Below are 16,574 nucleotides of genomic sequence, written 5' to 3' on the forward strand. Positions count from 1 at the left end.
AGGCTGCCAGGGGAGGAACATTTGGTACCCCACCTCCCTGCTTCTGCTGAGTATGGGTTTCTGCTGGAATTATTAGGCAACCCCTTATTTATTGAAGACCTACTATGTGCAAGGCACAGTGGGAGTTCCAGGACAGAGATCTTTTTACTCCATCTCCATCCCCACTCCAGCTTTTTGCCACACACACACACACACACACAAGTACCTTCCAGGGCACATCATTCTATTTGTTTTTGTAGAAAGGCTGGGACTTGGAGGAAAGTGATATCACTGGAAATACTCAGGGATGTCACGTCTACATCTGGGGTTTTGCACTGCCAATTCGCATTTCTGGAATGAGTTATTTCTATGTTCCTTCACAGCAGCCAGCACTGCAGTGTCTTGCATATATTATACACCCAACGAGTACTTGTCAATTGATTTTGTACAAGTATGTGACAGCATAAATATATTATGAAAAATGAGGAGTCTGTGCACCAAAAGAGTCAGGATTCCTTCTCCAAGAAAAATAAAACAAAACCCAAAACAAACAAAAAACCCCCACAGTGGTGGATTGGAGCTTGGCTTAAAGTTCAAAGGCTCCTGGACCTTGCCCTGCAGTATCTCTAACCAGGGGAATTTGATAAGGTAGTTGAAGGGTGATATTACCTTTGCTCTCTCACTGTAATCAAAAGGACTCTTAGCTTTCAGGTGGACCCCACTGGCTACCTTGGTGCGGCGTTTTCAAGAGCACAGAATCATCCTTTTCACTATCAAAAGAATATGCTGTTTAATTTGAGGATCCTGTTGAACAAGGCAGCTCTTAGAAACGGTCACAGTTTCACGGTTCGAAATTATCGGTAAGTGATGGCCAGAGATTTGAGTCTGACTTAGGAACCGTGGTGATAAATGAAACTCTATTCTGCAGAGAAGTGCAGCCTCCTAAGGCCTCTTTCTGCAGGGTATAGTGCCAGGTTCTACCCTTGTTGGAGACAACTGTCTCTAATTCCAGCTGAGCTTTCATTTCTCGGTCCTCTGTAATCAGATTTCATGGGGCGCTGGGAGGTGACGGCGGGGTGGGGGGGGCGACTAACCGTGGCACGTATGACAGACTAAATGTTCTGGACATCTTCCATTTGTGTACATACTAAAGGAGTAACTGGCTGAAGGAAATGAGAGGAACTAATCTCCACAGGGCCTTCAGCTTGTATTTGGGTTTGCCTGAAAACAATATATCATTCTGGGGCATGGTGATTGATGCGATCTTTAAAAAAACAGACCCCAAAAGAACGACTACATAAATATTTACAAAGTTGCATCCTCCTCACAGCCAACTGGCCATGCCTGCGGTCCAAGGTGGTGTGGAGTGTGTCCCTGGGGAAGAGGACAAGGGTGATGGGTTAATCGGGGAAGCAAGGCCATCAAATCTGGATATTGTTGCCAGTGTCTTCCCAGTGCCTCTTGACAACCGAAACCAACCTCAAAATGACCTCAATGACTCTTAAAGTTAGAAGCTTCTAGTCTGAAGGTTTCTCCCACTGTTAGGAAGTGGCCCTGTGATTTGTGGCCCTGGGCCTCCCTTCTCTGGGCCTCCTGACAGCTCTGGACTCTCTGGACTCTACCATTAGCACCACTCAGAAGCCAGAACAACATTGTAAATGATATTGTAAAGTTGGGACCTCAGAGCCACAGAATAATGCCTTCTCCTATTTTACAGATAAGGTAAATGAGGCCCAGAGAGATTATGGGGTCTACTAGTTAGTGCCAGAGTTAGACTATATAAACCAAGCATCTGGAGGAAAGCTCAGGTTTAGAGTCTAAAGAACTGGGTTCAAGGCCTGGCACTACCACTCGCTGGCTATATAACCTTGAGCAAGTCACTAAACTTTTCTGTGATGTTGCTTCACTTATAAAATGGGAGAAAGAGTAATACCTGTTCTGCCTACATCACAGGGTGCTTCAATCATTTATTTAATAAACACTTATTGAGCACCTACTTTGTGCCACGCCCTAAGCAAGGTGTTGGAGATACGGTGGTAAATAAGGTAAATAAGTTATTTCATTCCAGACACATGAAATCACAGTCTAGCAATAACCAGTGAGATAATGTGCGTGAAAACTGTCAAGTGACAGGCAAATGTTCATTATTTTATCATTCCATCCCTCTGAGTTACATCAGATAAAAGTGCGATGAAATTTCATTCCACGGTTTTTAACAAAGACTCATCACTGAGCTGGAAATCATCAACTGAATGAATAACCAAAGCTTGGAGCTTAAACTTACACTCTTCTTTGAAAATCACAGTGATGACTGATTTTTTTTTTAACCATTATTACAGGCTAAATTTTTGCAAGTAAAAACCTCTTCCAAATATTTAGGCATTTTGGGGCACTTACTAAGATTCTATTTTCCCTATCCAGTAGCTAGACTATGATCCTGAAAATCCCGGCTAGCCATCTCTCACAGTGAATGGGGACTGAGGCAAAAGCATGGCTAAATCAGCCCAAATCCATACCTGCTATTTGAAAATATGAAAGCCTCAAATTACCCATGTCATTAGAAACTACAGAGCATGAGTCTCTATTGAAAAATGGCATAACACTGAAGTGGTGTCCTCTTCAGGTGGCGTGAGTATTTTTCTTTCCTGCTCTTTTTGTTAGCCACCCTACCTGCCAGCTAGATGATTTCAGAATTGCTGATCTCCAATAAGACCTATAAGCTTTGACGACCCCTTAACAATAGAGAAAATCTCCCCATTATCTCTGCCTGTATGGTACTTTTACTTTGATTTTCAGCTTTCTGCAGAGATTTGGGTTCTTCTGCATCCCCCCACTCCCCCATTCTCCCCTCCCCACCCCTGTCTCTCTTGGGAAAGGCCCAGCGCGCTTGTTACATACCATGTGAGTGTAGCGCTAGAGAGTAGTAGGAAATACGTGGTTAGGGTTTGGCAGTGCCACAAAATAGGGACTGCACAGTTTTGAAGCGAGCAGCCATATCACATGGGCATGATAAAATGACTGCTCAAGTGAGGCTGAAGCCATCTACACGGGCTCCCGGATCAATCATTTTTAGTCAGTAATTTTTTCTTTTCTTTTTCTTTTTTTTTTTTTTTTTACAAAATCAATAGGATCAGACACCAAGACTGCCGAGAACACCCAATCCATGGGCTTTTCATCTCACAAACAAGGCTCTAGAGCCTGGTTGTGTTTGGATAATAGACAGTGTCCTATGATTTGTTCCTATTAAGGAAACCACTTATAGCTTTTAAAGAAACCACTAAAATAATATCTTTCTTTATCAGAGAAGACCAACTTGTAAGTGCAGTTCAATTTCATCTCACAAATAGAAATTTCTTCAGAGAATATTGAGCTAAGCCACCCAGTTCTGTGGAGGTTATGGATTGGAGCTGGAGGTGACTGGTTTTCAGGTATTTCATTCCAGGCCTCTCTAAGGGCTTACAGAACTCATTAAGTTCCCTTCATCCCACACACATGCCAATCTATACATACGTGGACATGCAGACGAAGCAATTACAGGCCATCCACGCTCTTGTGTAGAGGAGCGAAAACAGTCCTCTTTGATTATTCACATTTTCCATCATAATTAAAAATGAGTGCCTTTTAAAAAACATATTTCTTGGGGCTTCCCTGGTGGCACAGTGGTTAAGAATCCACCTGTCAATGCAGGGGACATGGGTTCAAACCCTGGTCTGGGAAGATCCCACATACCGTGGAGCAACTAAGCCCGTGCGCTACAACTATTGAGCCTGCGTTCTAGAGCCCGCGAGCCACAACTAGTGAAGCCCGCGTGGCACAATTACTGAAGCCTGCCCGCCTAGAGCCCATGCTCCGCAACAAGAGAAGCCACTGCAGTGAGAAGCCTGCGCACTGCAACGAAGAGTAGCCCCCGTTCGCCGCAACTAGAGAAAAGCCTGTGCGCAGCAACGAAGACCCAATGCAGCCAAAAATAAATTAATTAAAACAAAACAAAACAACAACAAAACATATTTCTTCACTTCAGAAAATTATACAAGGCATGAGACCAGGAATGCAATGGGGTCATTATGTTTCCCTTGGCCAACAGCAGAATTGGGGTTTTATTTCTAGTTTGTTATTTTTAGTAATTTAATAATTTAACTAAGATAAAAGAAGTAGAGGCGGCCACAGTTTTTCAACAGTTTCGCGTTTCCAGCCCTTTAATAGTAGGTCTGCACGAATCCTCATCCCACTCTTCAATTTTCAGATGAGGGCAAAGTTTTACAGTTTTAGAATACTGACTATCTAAGGTATCTTAGAAACCATCTAGTCACCCAGTTATCAATAGTAATTTATACCACATATGAGCATGTGGGAACAGCGACAAATGTTGCAGGTATATTTTTATTAATAAATTATTATTATTGTTAATAATAGAGAAATTTGGAAATGATTTGTGCTTTTATCTTCCAAATCAATAGGATCATATTCAAGTGTTTTGTGAAAAGAGGGTCACTCTCCCTGCCATGCGTTGCAATATACCTTTCTGAGACGGAAAGAAAGGGATGAAATTAAATTTAGGTCACTGAGAATTCAGATGGCTCCAGTATGGCCTGTGGGAAATCTTGTATTTATGAACTTCATGAATGTTGTGGAAGACAAAGACATGAAGGATCACTGATTTGTAGTTCATTTTCTTACTTTTTCAGATGAGGAATTAATGCCAAAAATGGAAAATGGTCTTCCCAAGGTCACAGTTGAACTAGGACTCGAATTTGAATATTTAAAACCACTGCTCTTTTCATTCCACTGCTTTGATGACTTCGATCCTTCCAAATTGATCAAATTGGCCAATCTCCCCTTGTTCAATATCCCCCCATCCTCTCCCCCACCTTGTTTAAAAGATATAGCCAAAATCTCAGTAAAGATGGAAAAAACACCAAGAAAATATGCCTTTTGTATCAGTCTGCAATGTTAAAGAAACACCAAAATCTCTGCCCTAAGGCCCACTGGCCCTCTCTTATGCCTCCAGAAGCTAAAGTCTTTATCGCAAACTCTCCACGGGGATCAAAATATCATTTAACGCTGAATTTTTTCCTACTCTGGCAAAGTCAGTTTCTGACTGACCACATTTTACTCGAATTAAGCACTTTCTCTTCCAACAAAATACAATTATACAAGGGAACACATCCAGGTTGCCCCCGCTACTCCAAACAATTTACTAGAGTTGGAAAATGCAGGCTGTAGCAATGAAAGGTTTCATTCTGCCAATAGAGAATACTCTTCCATTTTCTAGCTAGGAAGATATTTGGGTGAAGCTAACACAAGGGTCTACTATTACCTTGGCCTAACTTCTTAGCATTCAGTGGTTTGGGGTGAAGAAATCTCCGTAATTATTTTTTCAAGGGATAAAATTAATGTAACGAACGAGTCTTGCCTTTTTCAAAAGCTCTGCTATAACCGACTGCCATGACAGTTTTGACAGAAGACCTGTATGTGGTTCCCATTGTTTTCTCCAATATTGTATTCTCCCCGTTATGTGTTGGCTGAAGAATGATGATGTGGTTTAAGTCTGGTTTACCAAGGAGACACACTTGAGTACAAAGAGACCAAGCATGTTATGGGAACACTAAAATAGTGATTCTGGCCTTGGTCTGGCTCATGAACTAGAGTAGGCTGCTTCCAACTGAAGCACTGGGTCTCTGTGAGAACTTAATAGCCCTTTAGGCCAGCGGTTTTACCTAGCTAACTCGCGTGTGAGTTTATCACCAGAAAGCAAGAAATGCTTGATACGGACAGGAAAAAAGGGGTCTGTGGAGGAGGCATTTCAACATGGTACAATTGTGGAGGCTTTTTACTTTTCGCTAATTTTTAAGTAGCTTAGGAAAGAGATGTGGCAACTCCATTTTGGAGCAGAGGGGAGGAGACAGTAAACAGGATAGGAATTTAAACTGGAACCATTGTGTTTGCTTTCCTTCCAGTGATAAATTTTCCTGGTTAGCTCTTGATATCTATGAAAATCAACTCTTTTTCCCAAGACAACATTTCCTGCCCCACCTCCTGGACAGAACTGAGAAAGGTGGTGGCTGCTCTAATTATTTTTCAATGGTGTAAACAGTACAACCCCCTTCACCAGGTGAGATACAGTTTTTAAAAAATTTTCCGTTAATTACTCCAACTCTCACAGGCTAGTATGACAGATTTACAAGATCTACCTTTCCACTCTTTTTGTCCCCAAGAACCCAGGGGACTTACTCTGTCCAAAAGGGGTTCACGGAAAGAGGTAGCCAAAATATTGGTATAGTTCATTATTAATGTACTTCGGATTTGGCCCTCATAGTGCTATGGGCAAAAACTTATCCCACCAGGTCCTCTCACCAGTTTTCCAGGTTTTTGCACTTGACACAGGCTGCTATGCATAGGATCCAAGGTTATAATGCTTTTGTTTCACATGCATATGTCCAACCATTGTTCCTAGTAATGCAAATACAATACTGGAGGGGTGGAGCCCTAGAGGATTTCAGCTTTAGCAACATACTAGACCACAGTCAAGTCTCCTCCATGACTCTTAGGTCTTGTGTTCAGCCTAGGCCACAGGCCATACTTGCTCTTGCCTCAACATTAATTCTGTTTGGGGGGGCTCTTGGTATCTTTTTTGTCTTCAGACTTTAGTCATGGCATTGAAAATCCATCATGGTGGATCTCTCTAAATTTATTCTCAGAAATCTGCTGAATTTCTTTTTAAAAAAAATTTATTTATTTATTTTATTTTTGGCTGCATTGGGTCTTCGTTGCTGGGCACAGGCTTTTCTCTAGTTGTGGTGAACGGGGGCTACTCTTCGTTGCGGTGCATGGGCTTCTCATTGTGGTGGCTTCTCTTGTTGTGGAGCATGGGCTTTAGGTGCGCGGGCTTCAGTAGTTGTGGCACGAGGGCTCAGTAGTTGTGGTGTGCGGGCTCAGTAGTTGTGGCGCACAGGCTCAGTAGTTGTGGCTCGCGGGCTCTAGAGCACAGGCTCAGTAGTTGTGGTGTACGGGCTTAGTTGCTCCGCGGCATGTGGGATCTTCCCGGACCAGGGCTCGAACCCGTGTCCCCTGCACTGGCAGGTGGATTTTTTAACCACTGTGCCACCAGGGAAGCCCTGCAGTACATTTCTTAAAGTTAAAAAAAAATCATTGTCATTATTACACATGCTTTTACTGAGACTCTTTGAGGGAATAAAATAAGCAGAGGACCTTTTTCCCCCTAAAAGTTAATAGAAAAGCCACAGGGTCCATTGTATCTGACCAGGGACAATAAAGAACAAATCTTCAAGAATAGATCTGAAGGGCAGTAGAGGGAAAAGAATGAAATTGTTTTCTATTATATGTACATAACAAATTCTGTTTGTACCACTGAATGATTTCAATGATAATAGCTAAAATTTATCAAATACTTATTATATGCCAGACACTGTCTGATTTCCATGTATTAAATCATTTCATCCTTACAACAACCCTATAAGATTATTATACTCATTTTCTAGGTGAGAAATTTAGGTGCAGAGAGAGTTTAGGTAACTTGCCTAACTAATACATAAGAAAGCCACTCATGTGGTTATTTCCAGCAGAGAAGAATTCAGCCTCTTTCCTCAAATTTTTCTTTTCTCTCAACATTCAGGATACTGGCTATCTAAAATGTAAACCACAGCCATATCAATTTTAAGGCATTAGCACTTTGCAGAGACACATGGGGCTACACATTTGCAATGTTGCTATGTGTTTGCTATGTTTTGTGTCAAGAATTAAACAACGAATTACCATAGGACATAGATTTTGTTTTCTTAAATGTATAGTTCTCTTTTTCTTTTTTGTAGATGTGGACAACCACTACAAAATAAAGTACAGCTGAAGGGTCGTGACCTCCTCACTCTAAAGAACTTTACAGGAGAAGAAATTAAGTATATGCTATGGCTATCAGCAGATCTGAAATACAGGATAAAGCAGAAAGGAGAGGTATGCAGGCAGCATTTCCACATTACCTTCCACTGCTACCAATCAGCCTTTTTAATGACAGCCTTTCCAGAGAAAGAGGGAAAAGAAAATACATTAAAATTCCTAAACAGTAGCTAAGTAATGAAACTACACAGGCAAGGTAATTGATTATCACTGAGTGTACAGGCATATAAAAAGCATAAAAATCAGTTGTTCAATGACAATTCATTGCATTTCTTTCATGTGGAATGTTGGAAGTCATTATTAACTGAATCAGAACCTAAGGAATCATTTCTCTGGAAGGATTTTATTTTTATACCTTTTTTCTTTTCTCTGTGTGTTTTCTATCAAATGAAAAATAAGGATGATACATTTTTTCTAGCAACAAATTTCAATTGTGGATGAATATCAGATATATCATCATTAGGATAATTTCAAAAAATTCAGGATGACGTGACAGTGTTAAAAAATTTAGATTAGCAAAGAAACAATTAAATGGTAACCAAGTAGGAGAAGAGATGGGATATGGTGCCTTGCGGGAAGCATTATTCTGTATTTTAAGCAATTTATGTTTGAAACACGCTTAATTAATGCAGCAGCTTCATTTAGACTGCTTAATTGTGAAAGTGTTTTCGTATTCCAAGCTTGTTCAGAAGCATTTGAAAGAGCTGGTTTCAGGTTGAGAAACTTTTACACAACCTTGATTTTGTTACCTAGTTCACTAGCTCTCCAAGTTCCTAAGAACGAACTGAAAATAGGAGTGACTCCGACTGCTATGGGTTCCTGTAGAAGACCTTGAAATAAGGAGAAAATGTCCCCCAAGATCCCAGGCTTTTTGTTCTTCACACTTCGTGGTGAGGAAGGTTAGCTGGCAGGAATGTGTTTGTTCTGGAACTCATCCTACCGGGAAGTCCATCTACAGAAGAGGAAGGAGGCAGAGCTCCACCCCACACCCAAACTCTCCAGATTGTTTCCACATGACTTCTAGGCACAAAGTCTTTGCACTCTCACAAGGATGCGTGATGAAAGTGTAGCTGAAACTCTGGAGCTTCATCTTTACGAGTCTGAGTACCCCACGTTGTGACAGAGAAGCACATTCCTAGCTGAGAAAACACTTCTGAACCAAGCATCTTCAAGGGCATTGAACACTGGTAGAGGTTTTCACGGATTTAAGTAAGAAGATGGCTCCAGTATGAAATATTAATAAACTTTGGAACAAATGTTCAGGTTGAACCCAGAGCAACTAATACTACTTTCTCATTATGTGTCAGTGAGCTGTGGAAGTTCCTGTTCCCTTCCCCCATTTGTATACAACATGAAAAAAAAACACTTTAAATTCACTGTTTAAATAACAGCTGAACACTTGTTTGGGAACAGTGTTAATTATTCTACATTTTCTGATAATGTAAAGAATAAGTTTTGAAACATAATCCCTGCTATTGGATATAAAATGTATATTTCATTTTAATTGTATTCTTGTCCTTGACTTTCAGTATTTGCCTTTACTGCAAGGAAAGTCCTTAGGCATGATTTTTGAAAAAAGAAGTACTCGAACAAGATTGTCCACAGAAACAGGTGAGTCCATAGACAAACTTGGACTTGTGTTGAAGAGGGGGCCAGAGGGTGAGGACCTGGGAGGAGTAGCCCAGTGGGGGGATTTGTTTGTCTCTTTGGCAACAACAAAGGGCAAACACTGTCACTGAGAATGAGTAGTGCAAGCCTCTGAATGCTCTTCCCAATTCTCATAGAAGCTGCAAGCAGAAGGATGAGTCTCATCTGTAGGGATTCCGTGAGGACTTGGGTAGAAGTCCCAAATAATTCTTCATGTTCAGTACAGAATGTCATTGGGCATAAATTCTCAGGCCTCCAACTCATGTCAGCAAGAAATGTGTATTTTTCTAACATGTAAAGAACTTTTCCTTGTTTGTATCAATTTTGCTGGATGATGGAAACAATCTCTGCAACGCTAGGCAATCCTCAGTTGTTTAAAAAGTGATTACTGTGTCAATTTAGGGTCTCTTCCCCTGTTCCCCACAGTCATGGTTAAGTCCTGGAGAGTATCTCAATGTCCAGGCATCTAAGAGCTATGGGGATCTGGTCACTGGTCATCAGGACATCATCATCACATGGCTATGCTGAAATCTGCTGAGACTTCTGAACCTTGGACCAGACCTATTTGACCTTGACTGGCTCCCATTTACTGTGGAGTTTGCTTTACTTTGATCACAGGATCTGAGCTATCTCTTGGTTTGGCTCTCTCAACCTCCTGGCAGCTCTGCACGCCACAGTGGGCACAGAGATACTGCAAGGCTCTCTCTACTCTATCGTTCCTTCCTCTTTCTGGGTGCTAGGCAGTTCTAGAACATTTGCTCCCTCCTAGAACGCTGTCTTAAGAGCAAGACACAGGTGATCTCAGCTCTGGGGTTCCCCAAACTCATCTGAAATTTCCATCATGCTCCCCATGCTTCAGTCCTTGGCTTGGGGGACCGACAGCAGGGCACAGTGGCAAAAGTCTATTTCTGTTGCTTCTTCGCTCTTGCAGCTTTTCTTCCCCTTCCAGTTCCCAGGTGATAAAGCAAGAGGAAAAACTGGCTCTGACTATCCATGTATTCTTTCAAGTCTGTTGTTTGTGCCTGAAATCCTAAGCTGTTGACACTCAAAATTTCTTTTTTCTCAAACTATGATCTCTGTAATGAGTTTCAAAAAGTCTGTTTTGAAACTCATAAGCCATACATCACCTCTTGTTTCTCTCTGCATTTCTGCTCCATCAGACCTCCCTTGAATCAATAATATGACTGCCCAAATGGGCAAATGGATAGGACTGAGGAAAAGGTACCACAAATAAAAACATGTTGGTTGATCCTTTGCATATCTTGTCCTACTTACAAGCATCAGAGCTCTCTAGGGTTCAGAAGCAAACAACTACTTCATGCAATTCTTGCCTTGTAATGATCAGCAATGAGGTGCCTCAAATACATAACAAAATGGAGTTTAGAGTGATGAAGTGACTTGCTAAGTTCATGCAATTAATACAAATTGGCACCAGGATTCAGATCTCATGTTTACTGTTCTTACTAATGCACTCCCCTTGCCCTTTGAGAGAAGGAAGGAGGAAGAAAGGAAACATATAAGGTGTCATCTAATCTTTAAAGTCCTAGGAAGGAAACTGCTGAGAACATTTTGCTCTTTAAAGCTGGATTCTTTAAAAGGTCACAATGACATCTGACGTTTAGTAAAGGAAAAATGAATATTGCATAAGCCAGTCAGTAATTCTGAAATTCTGCTCCTTTTCAACATTGGTTATCATCTTTTAAAATCATTAGTACTTAAGAGAGGTGTTCTTTTTTGAAGTCATCAAAAGAATCGATTAATATGGGCTTCCCTGGTGGCGCAGTGGTTGAGGGTCCGCCTGCCGATGCAGGGGACGCGGGTTTGTGCCCCGGTCCGGGAAGGTCCCACATGTCGCGGAGCGGCTGGGCCAGTGAGCCATGGCCGCTGAGCCTGCGCATCCGGAGCCTGTGCTCCGCAACGGGAGAGGCCACGACAGTGAGAGGCCCACGTACCGCAAAAAAAAAAAAAAAAAAAAAAGAATCGATTAATATATAGAAATTTCTCAATTTTAAGTTTCTTTCAGATTATTTTTTCTTGGTTCTTAGTGTTGTCTACCACGTTTCTCTGTTCAAATGTTATTTTCGATTTAAATACCCCTGAATAAGTGATCAGTTTTACCATGCACATATCACGTGGTAGTTAAGCTACTAATAAAACCAAGAGTGAAGATTTAATAAGCTTTTGGGTACAGACCCTGTGCTAAGTGCTCTACATTAATTACATGGATTATCTCACTTAGTCCTCATGACAATTCCATGAGGGTGAGACCACTGAGGAAAACAGGCTGAAATAGGTTCAGCAAAAGGCCCACAGACATATAGCTAATAAATGGCAGACCCAGGATTAGAAGCTATTATTAAATGTATTTGTAAGTGTCTAATTTAATTCAGACATTTATTAGTCATGTTTTATTCCAATAAAGCTGTTTCTACAGGTGGCATTAAGCATTTTGTTAAATGATTGTTTTCTATAGAGAAACGCTCTGGGACTTCCCTGGCGGTTCAGTGGTTAAGACTCCACGCTTCCACTGCAGGGGGCACAGGTCTGATCCCTGGTCGGGGGACTAAGATGCTGCATGCCGTGTGGCAAGGCCAAAAAAAAAAATGCTCTGAAATCTGCACAAAATTACAAACTATAACAAATATATGAGAAAAGGAACATATGACCATAAAAAGTTATGGTTCACAGAATATTCATCACTATCCTCAATAAATACCCATGGGTCTCACTGCATATGGCATCCTGCCAAACTCAACAGTAGGAGAATCAGTCAGAGTAAGCAGCTGATTTAAATGCGTACAGAAATGGTAAACCTCAACCCCCAACATGGCAGAGCATTTCTACTGTGTACATGTGCATCTTAATGGTTGTCGGTTAACACAATTTTTCATCAAAACCTGTTACCTTGGTATTTAGAATGAAAATAGGATGTAATTAAAACTGTCAATTGCTACCCCAGATTTGTGTCAGCCTCTGGGATGGGGTGATCCTCAGAGGACAGTCCTTGAGGCTTTCATCCCAGGCCTGAGTTGCAAAGATACAGCAGCATTTATACTTATCTCGGGGGACAAAATAAAATTCTCCACCCAGTAAAACAGATAACTAATAAGAATCTACTGTATAGCATGGGGAACTCTACTCAGTACTCTGTAATGACCTATATGGGAACAGAATCTAAAAAAGAGTGAATATACGTATAACTGATTCACTTTAGTGTAGAGCAGAAACTAACACAACATTGTAACTACTCTCCAATAAAAATTAATTTAAAAAAATAATTAAAAAAAATTCTTCACCCAAATCAAGCCATATTAATTGCCCATGTAGTATTTTTATTAAAATGTAAGACAGCTAGAGAAAAGTGTGCAAATCATTAAGTGTCCAGTTCAATGAATTATTACAGTAAACACATCCTTGTAACTAATACCCAGATAGAGAAATAGGATGTGAATAGCACCCAGAAGCCCTCCCTTTTATCTTCTTCCAGTCGCTACTCCCCCCGCCCAACCCCTGCTCTGCCCCCAAAGGGTAACCATTATCCTGGCTTCTAACCTCACAGATTAGTTTTGCTGTTTTCGAACTTTATAGAAATGGAGTCATTCAGCATATGCTCTTTTGTGTCTGGCTTCTTTTGCCCAGCACTATGTTTGGGAGCTGTATCGATGTTGCTGTGTGTGTAGTTGTAGCTTATACATTCCTCACCCACTCTTTGTGTATGCCTGCCTGCCAAACTGTACAATTCTCCTGTGTGTCTACTGATGACTATACTCTTTTATTGCAAATTAATTGAGCAGATAGGTGGATACATTTATTAATCTTGGTAAGTGCGGCAGCTGATGGAAAAATGCACAGGGCATCCTACGAGACGGTTCTTTTCATTATTTAACACTGGTATTTGACTTTCAAGGTGAAATGGAAGCTAGTGCTTTCCAAGCCGTTTCAAATTCATCATCTTTACAGAGGTGGCAATATGAAAAACGTGATATCATGCTGCAGGAATGAAAGTGAAGCACAGAGAGGTTAATAGCTGCCTTAGTTCTACCAGCAAGAGCTCTCAGAGCCTTTACATTTCCAGAGCGTGAATTCTATTTATACCCCTTCCTCCAAAGCTTGCAGAGATCCGTGAGGAAAAGAAACAGTAAAATAAGATGTACTTTTATTTTCCCAGACAGAAATTAAGATATTAACAGGTGAAATCCTTTGTTCAAAAATATCTGATGTGTACGCATAAACAAGTGAAACAGATAAAAACAAACTCCTCTGGATGAAGAGCGAAGAGAGAGTAGAGACCCGTCCAGCTGTCCTCCTTTCTTCAGCAATGGCAGCTCCTGGTGGCTTCTCAGAACCTCTGACACCTTCCAGAACCACTTAATGCCATCCACGTCTGATGAACTGGTGAATGCTCGACCTGTACTTTTGGACTGGGGTCTGAGGCTTCTTTTCGATCGGTGACCAAAAATTGCGGAGGCAATTCCTTCTTAGAAGCAATGTCCTCCCATTTAATCTTCTTCAAGAACTGCTGAAGGCTTTGTCGACTGAAAAAAATTGCACAACCTAAAAGTTGAGAATTATGTTTTATTCGGTGGACTTGCTGAGGACTTAAGCCTGGAAGGCAGCCTCTCAGGTAGCTCTGAGGGACTGTTCTGAAGAGGTGAGGGGGGAACCAGGATATACAGGAGTGTTTGCAACAAAATCCAGGTAGTCGGAACATCAAAAAATTACCGTTAATGAAAGAAAACCAGACATCTTTTTTATGTATGGGAAGAAGCAAGAATCTGGGCTCGTGGAAATCATTCCTTTGATATGCACCTTCATTATCTAGGGCCAGTATCCCATTCTTTCCCATCCTGAGTCCCCTCAGGGTGCGCCGCTGGGGTGGCTGTAGTGACTGAGGGCTTGGCAGTGGGCAGCCCTTTTGTCTCCATTCGGAGTTCCCTCAGGACTCACCCTCGGGGCGGTGGTAGTGGCTGATAATAGCCCACAGAATCATTTGTGTGCCGACAGGGCAGGCAACATTCTTCATTCACAGCTTCCACTCCTATTTCTTAATACTTTCTGTAACCTCTCTTCCTACCCCTACCTCATAAGCCCAGGCTTGACGGGAATCTTCGTTATAGCACAAAGAGAAAAATGAAAAGGCAACAAACAAATCCTGGGTTGTCACAGCAAAATGACTTCTAGTCAAAGTAAGAGTATGACTTCAAGCAGACTTGCCAGGAGGCCTTAAACTTTCTCTGAAATCTTCCTCCACAGTCCCCAACCCTCAATGGCATTCATCCCTGTGCCAGGCACATCGTAGGTGCACCGTAAATGCTTTCTTGATGAATGTGCAGTATTCATTTTTGTTTAGGTGACTTTCCCTGTTTAGAAATAGATTAAGGGCTCAAGAGTGATTAGTGATTATAATCGTCACTAAATCGCATTAGCTCACTTCACACGTAATAGAAAATTCCATAAACAAAATTAGGAGATGTTTGCAAGTGAAAAGAATGGGTCCTCTCTCCAGAGTCAAAATCCTTCCTGCATTTGTTCAGTAAGTATTTGTTGAATACTTACTATGTACCAGTGTTTATTCTAGGTTCCTGAGATTGATATATCAGTGAAAAAAAGAGAGGTAAATCCCTGCCTTCATGAAGCTGACATTCTAGTTGGTACACAGACGAAAAACAATAGACATAATACATTTTAAGTGGATGATATATCACGTTGGAAGGTGATAAGCACTCTCGGCAAGGAGAAGACTGCCTGGAAGTGAGGGAGAAACATGTACTCCATTATTTGGACTTTGCCTTTTACTCTGAGTACAATAGGGAAATCTTTGGAGGGTTTTGAACAGAGGAGGAATGTGACCTAACTTGCATTTTAAATGGATCTCTCTGACTGCTCTGTTGAAAATAAACTTCGGGGCTGGGGGTGCAGATGAGATAGAAGCAGGGAAAGCTGTCAGTAGGTTGCTATAGTACATAGAGGCTGGGGCCAGGGTGGTGGCAGAGGAAGGGGTAGGAGGGCCAGATTCGGGATATGTTTCGAAGGGAGAGCCAACAAGATTCCTGATGTATCAGGTAAGAGAGAGGCATCAAGGACGACTTCAAGGTTTCTGTCTGAGCAACTGTGGGCAGGATGGAGCAGGATAGAGCAGGTCAGGCAGGATGGAGGGGAAAATCAAGAGATCAGTTTTGGAAGTATTGAGTTTGAGATGTCTTTTAGACACACAAGCAAAGATGTTGAAGAGGCAGCTGGGTATTAGTTTGGAGTAGGGGAGTGAAATTTGACCTAGAATACTTGGGAGTCATCAGCATACAGATGGTATTTAAGGCTATGGGACCAGATACAATTATAATGGAAATAAGTGTAGATGGAGAGAAGAGGACCAAGGACTAGCCCTGGGGAACATCGACATTAAGAGGTAAAGGAAAAGAGAAAGAACCAGCAATGGAGATTGAGAAGAAGCAACTACCAAGGTAGACGTAAAAGCAAGAGTGTGTGGTGTCCTGGATGGTGTGCGAAGAAAGTTTATCAAGGACAAGGCGGTGAACAACTTTGTTAATTGCTCCAAGGTCAAGAAAAATAAGAACTGAAATGGCCACTAGATACAGCAATGTGAAAGTCATTGGTAACCTTGGTGAGGGGAGTTTTGGTGCCATGTTGGGGGGCCAAAGACTTATGGGAATAGATTTGAAGGAAATGAGATGAGGAACTGGAGAGAGAAAGCAAAAACAAGAGTTTGGCTGCAAAGAGAGCAAAGAATTAAAAGGATACCTGGCAAGGGAAATAAGGACAAGAGAAAGTTTGCATTTTTAAAATTAATGAGTGAAAAAATTAGAATAGCCTATTCACGATGCAGGTAATGTAAGAGAGAAAGGGAAGAGTTGGTAGAGCAACATTCTTGAGTAGGTGAGGGGGCATGGCTTCTAGTTCATACATGGGGTATGGAAAGTTCATCTATGCTGAACAGGAGGGGAAGCAGAACATATGGGTACAGATGCTGACAAGTATGGAAATGGGGTGATGGAATCTGGAAGTTCTCTGTTACCATT

The 16,574-nt window shown here is 41.5% G+C and overlaps 1 protein-coding gene across 1 annotated transcript in view; it reads left to right on the top strand.

The window, feature by feature from the left end:
• Positions 1–599: 599 nt before the first annotated feature.
• OTC (ornithine carbamoyltransferase) overlaps positions 600–16,574 on the top strand; it is a 56,773-nt gene continuing 40,798 nt past the window's right edge. Inside the window, exons 1-3 of the mRNA XM_032620093.1 lie at positions 600–839; positions 7,809–7,947; positions 9,420–9,501. Coding sequence (XP_032475984.1) covers positions 763–839; positions 7,809–7,947; positions 9,420–9,501 — 298 coding nt within the window. The 5' untranslated portion in view covers positions 600–762. The remainder of the gene's footprint in view (positions 840–7,808; positions 7,948–9,419; positions 9,502–16,574) is intronic.

Source organism: Phocoena sinus, chromosome X, assembly GCF_008692025.1.
Source record: "Phocoena sinus isolate mPhoSin1 chromosome X, mPhoSin1.pri, whole genome shotgun sequence".
Lineage (NCBI taxonomy): Eukaryota > Metazoa > Chordata > Mammalia > Artiodactyla > Phocoenidae > Phocoena > Phocoena sinus.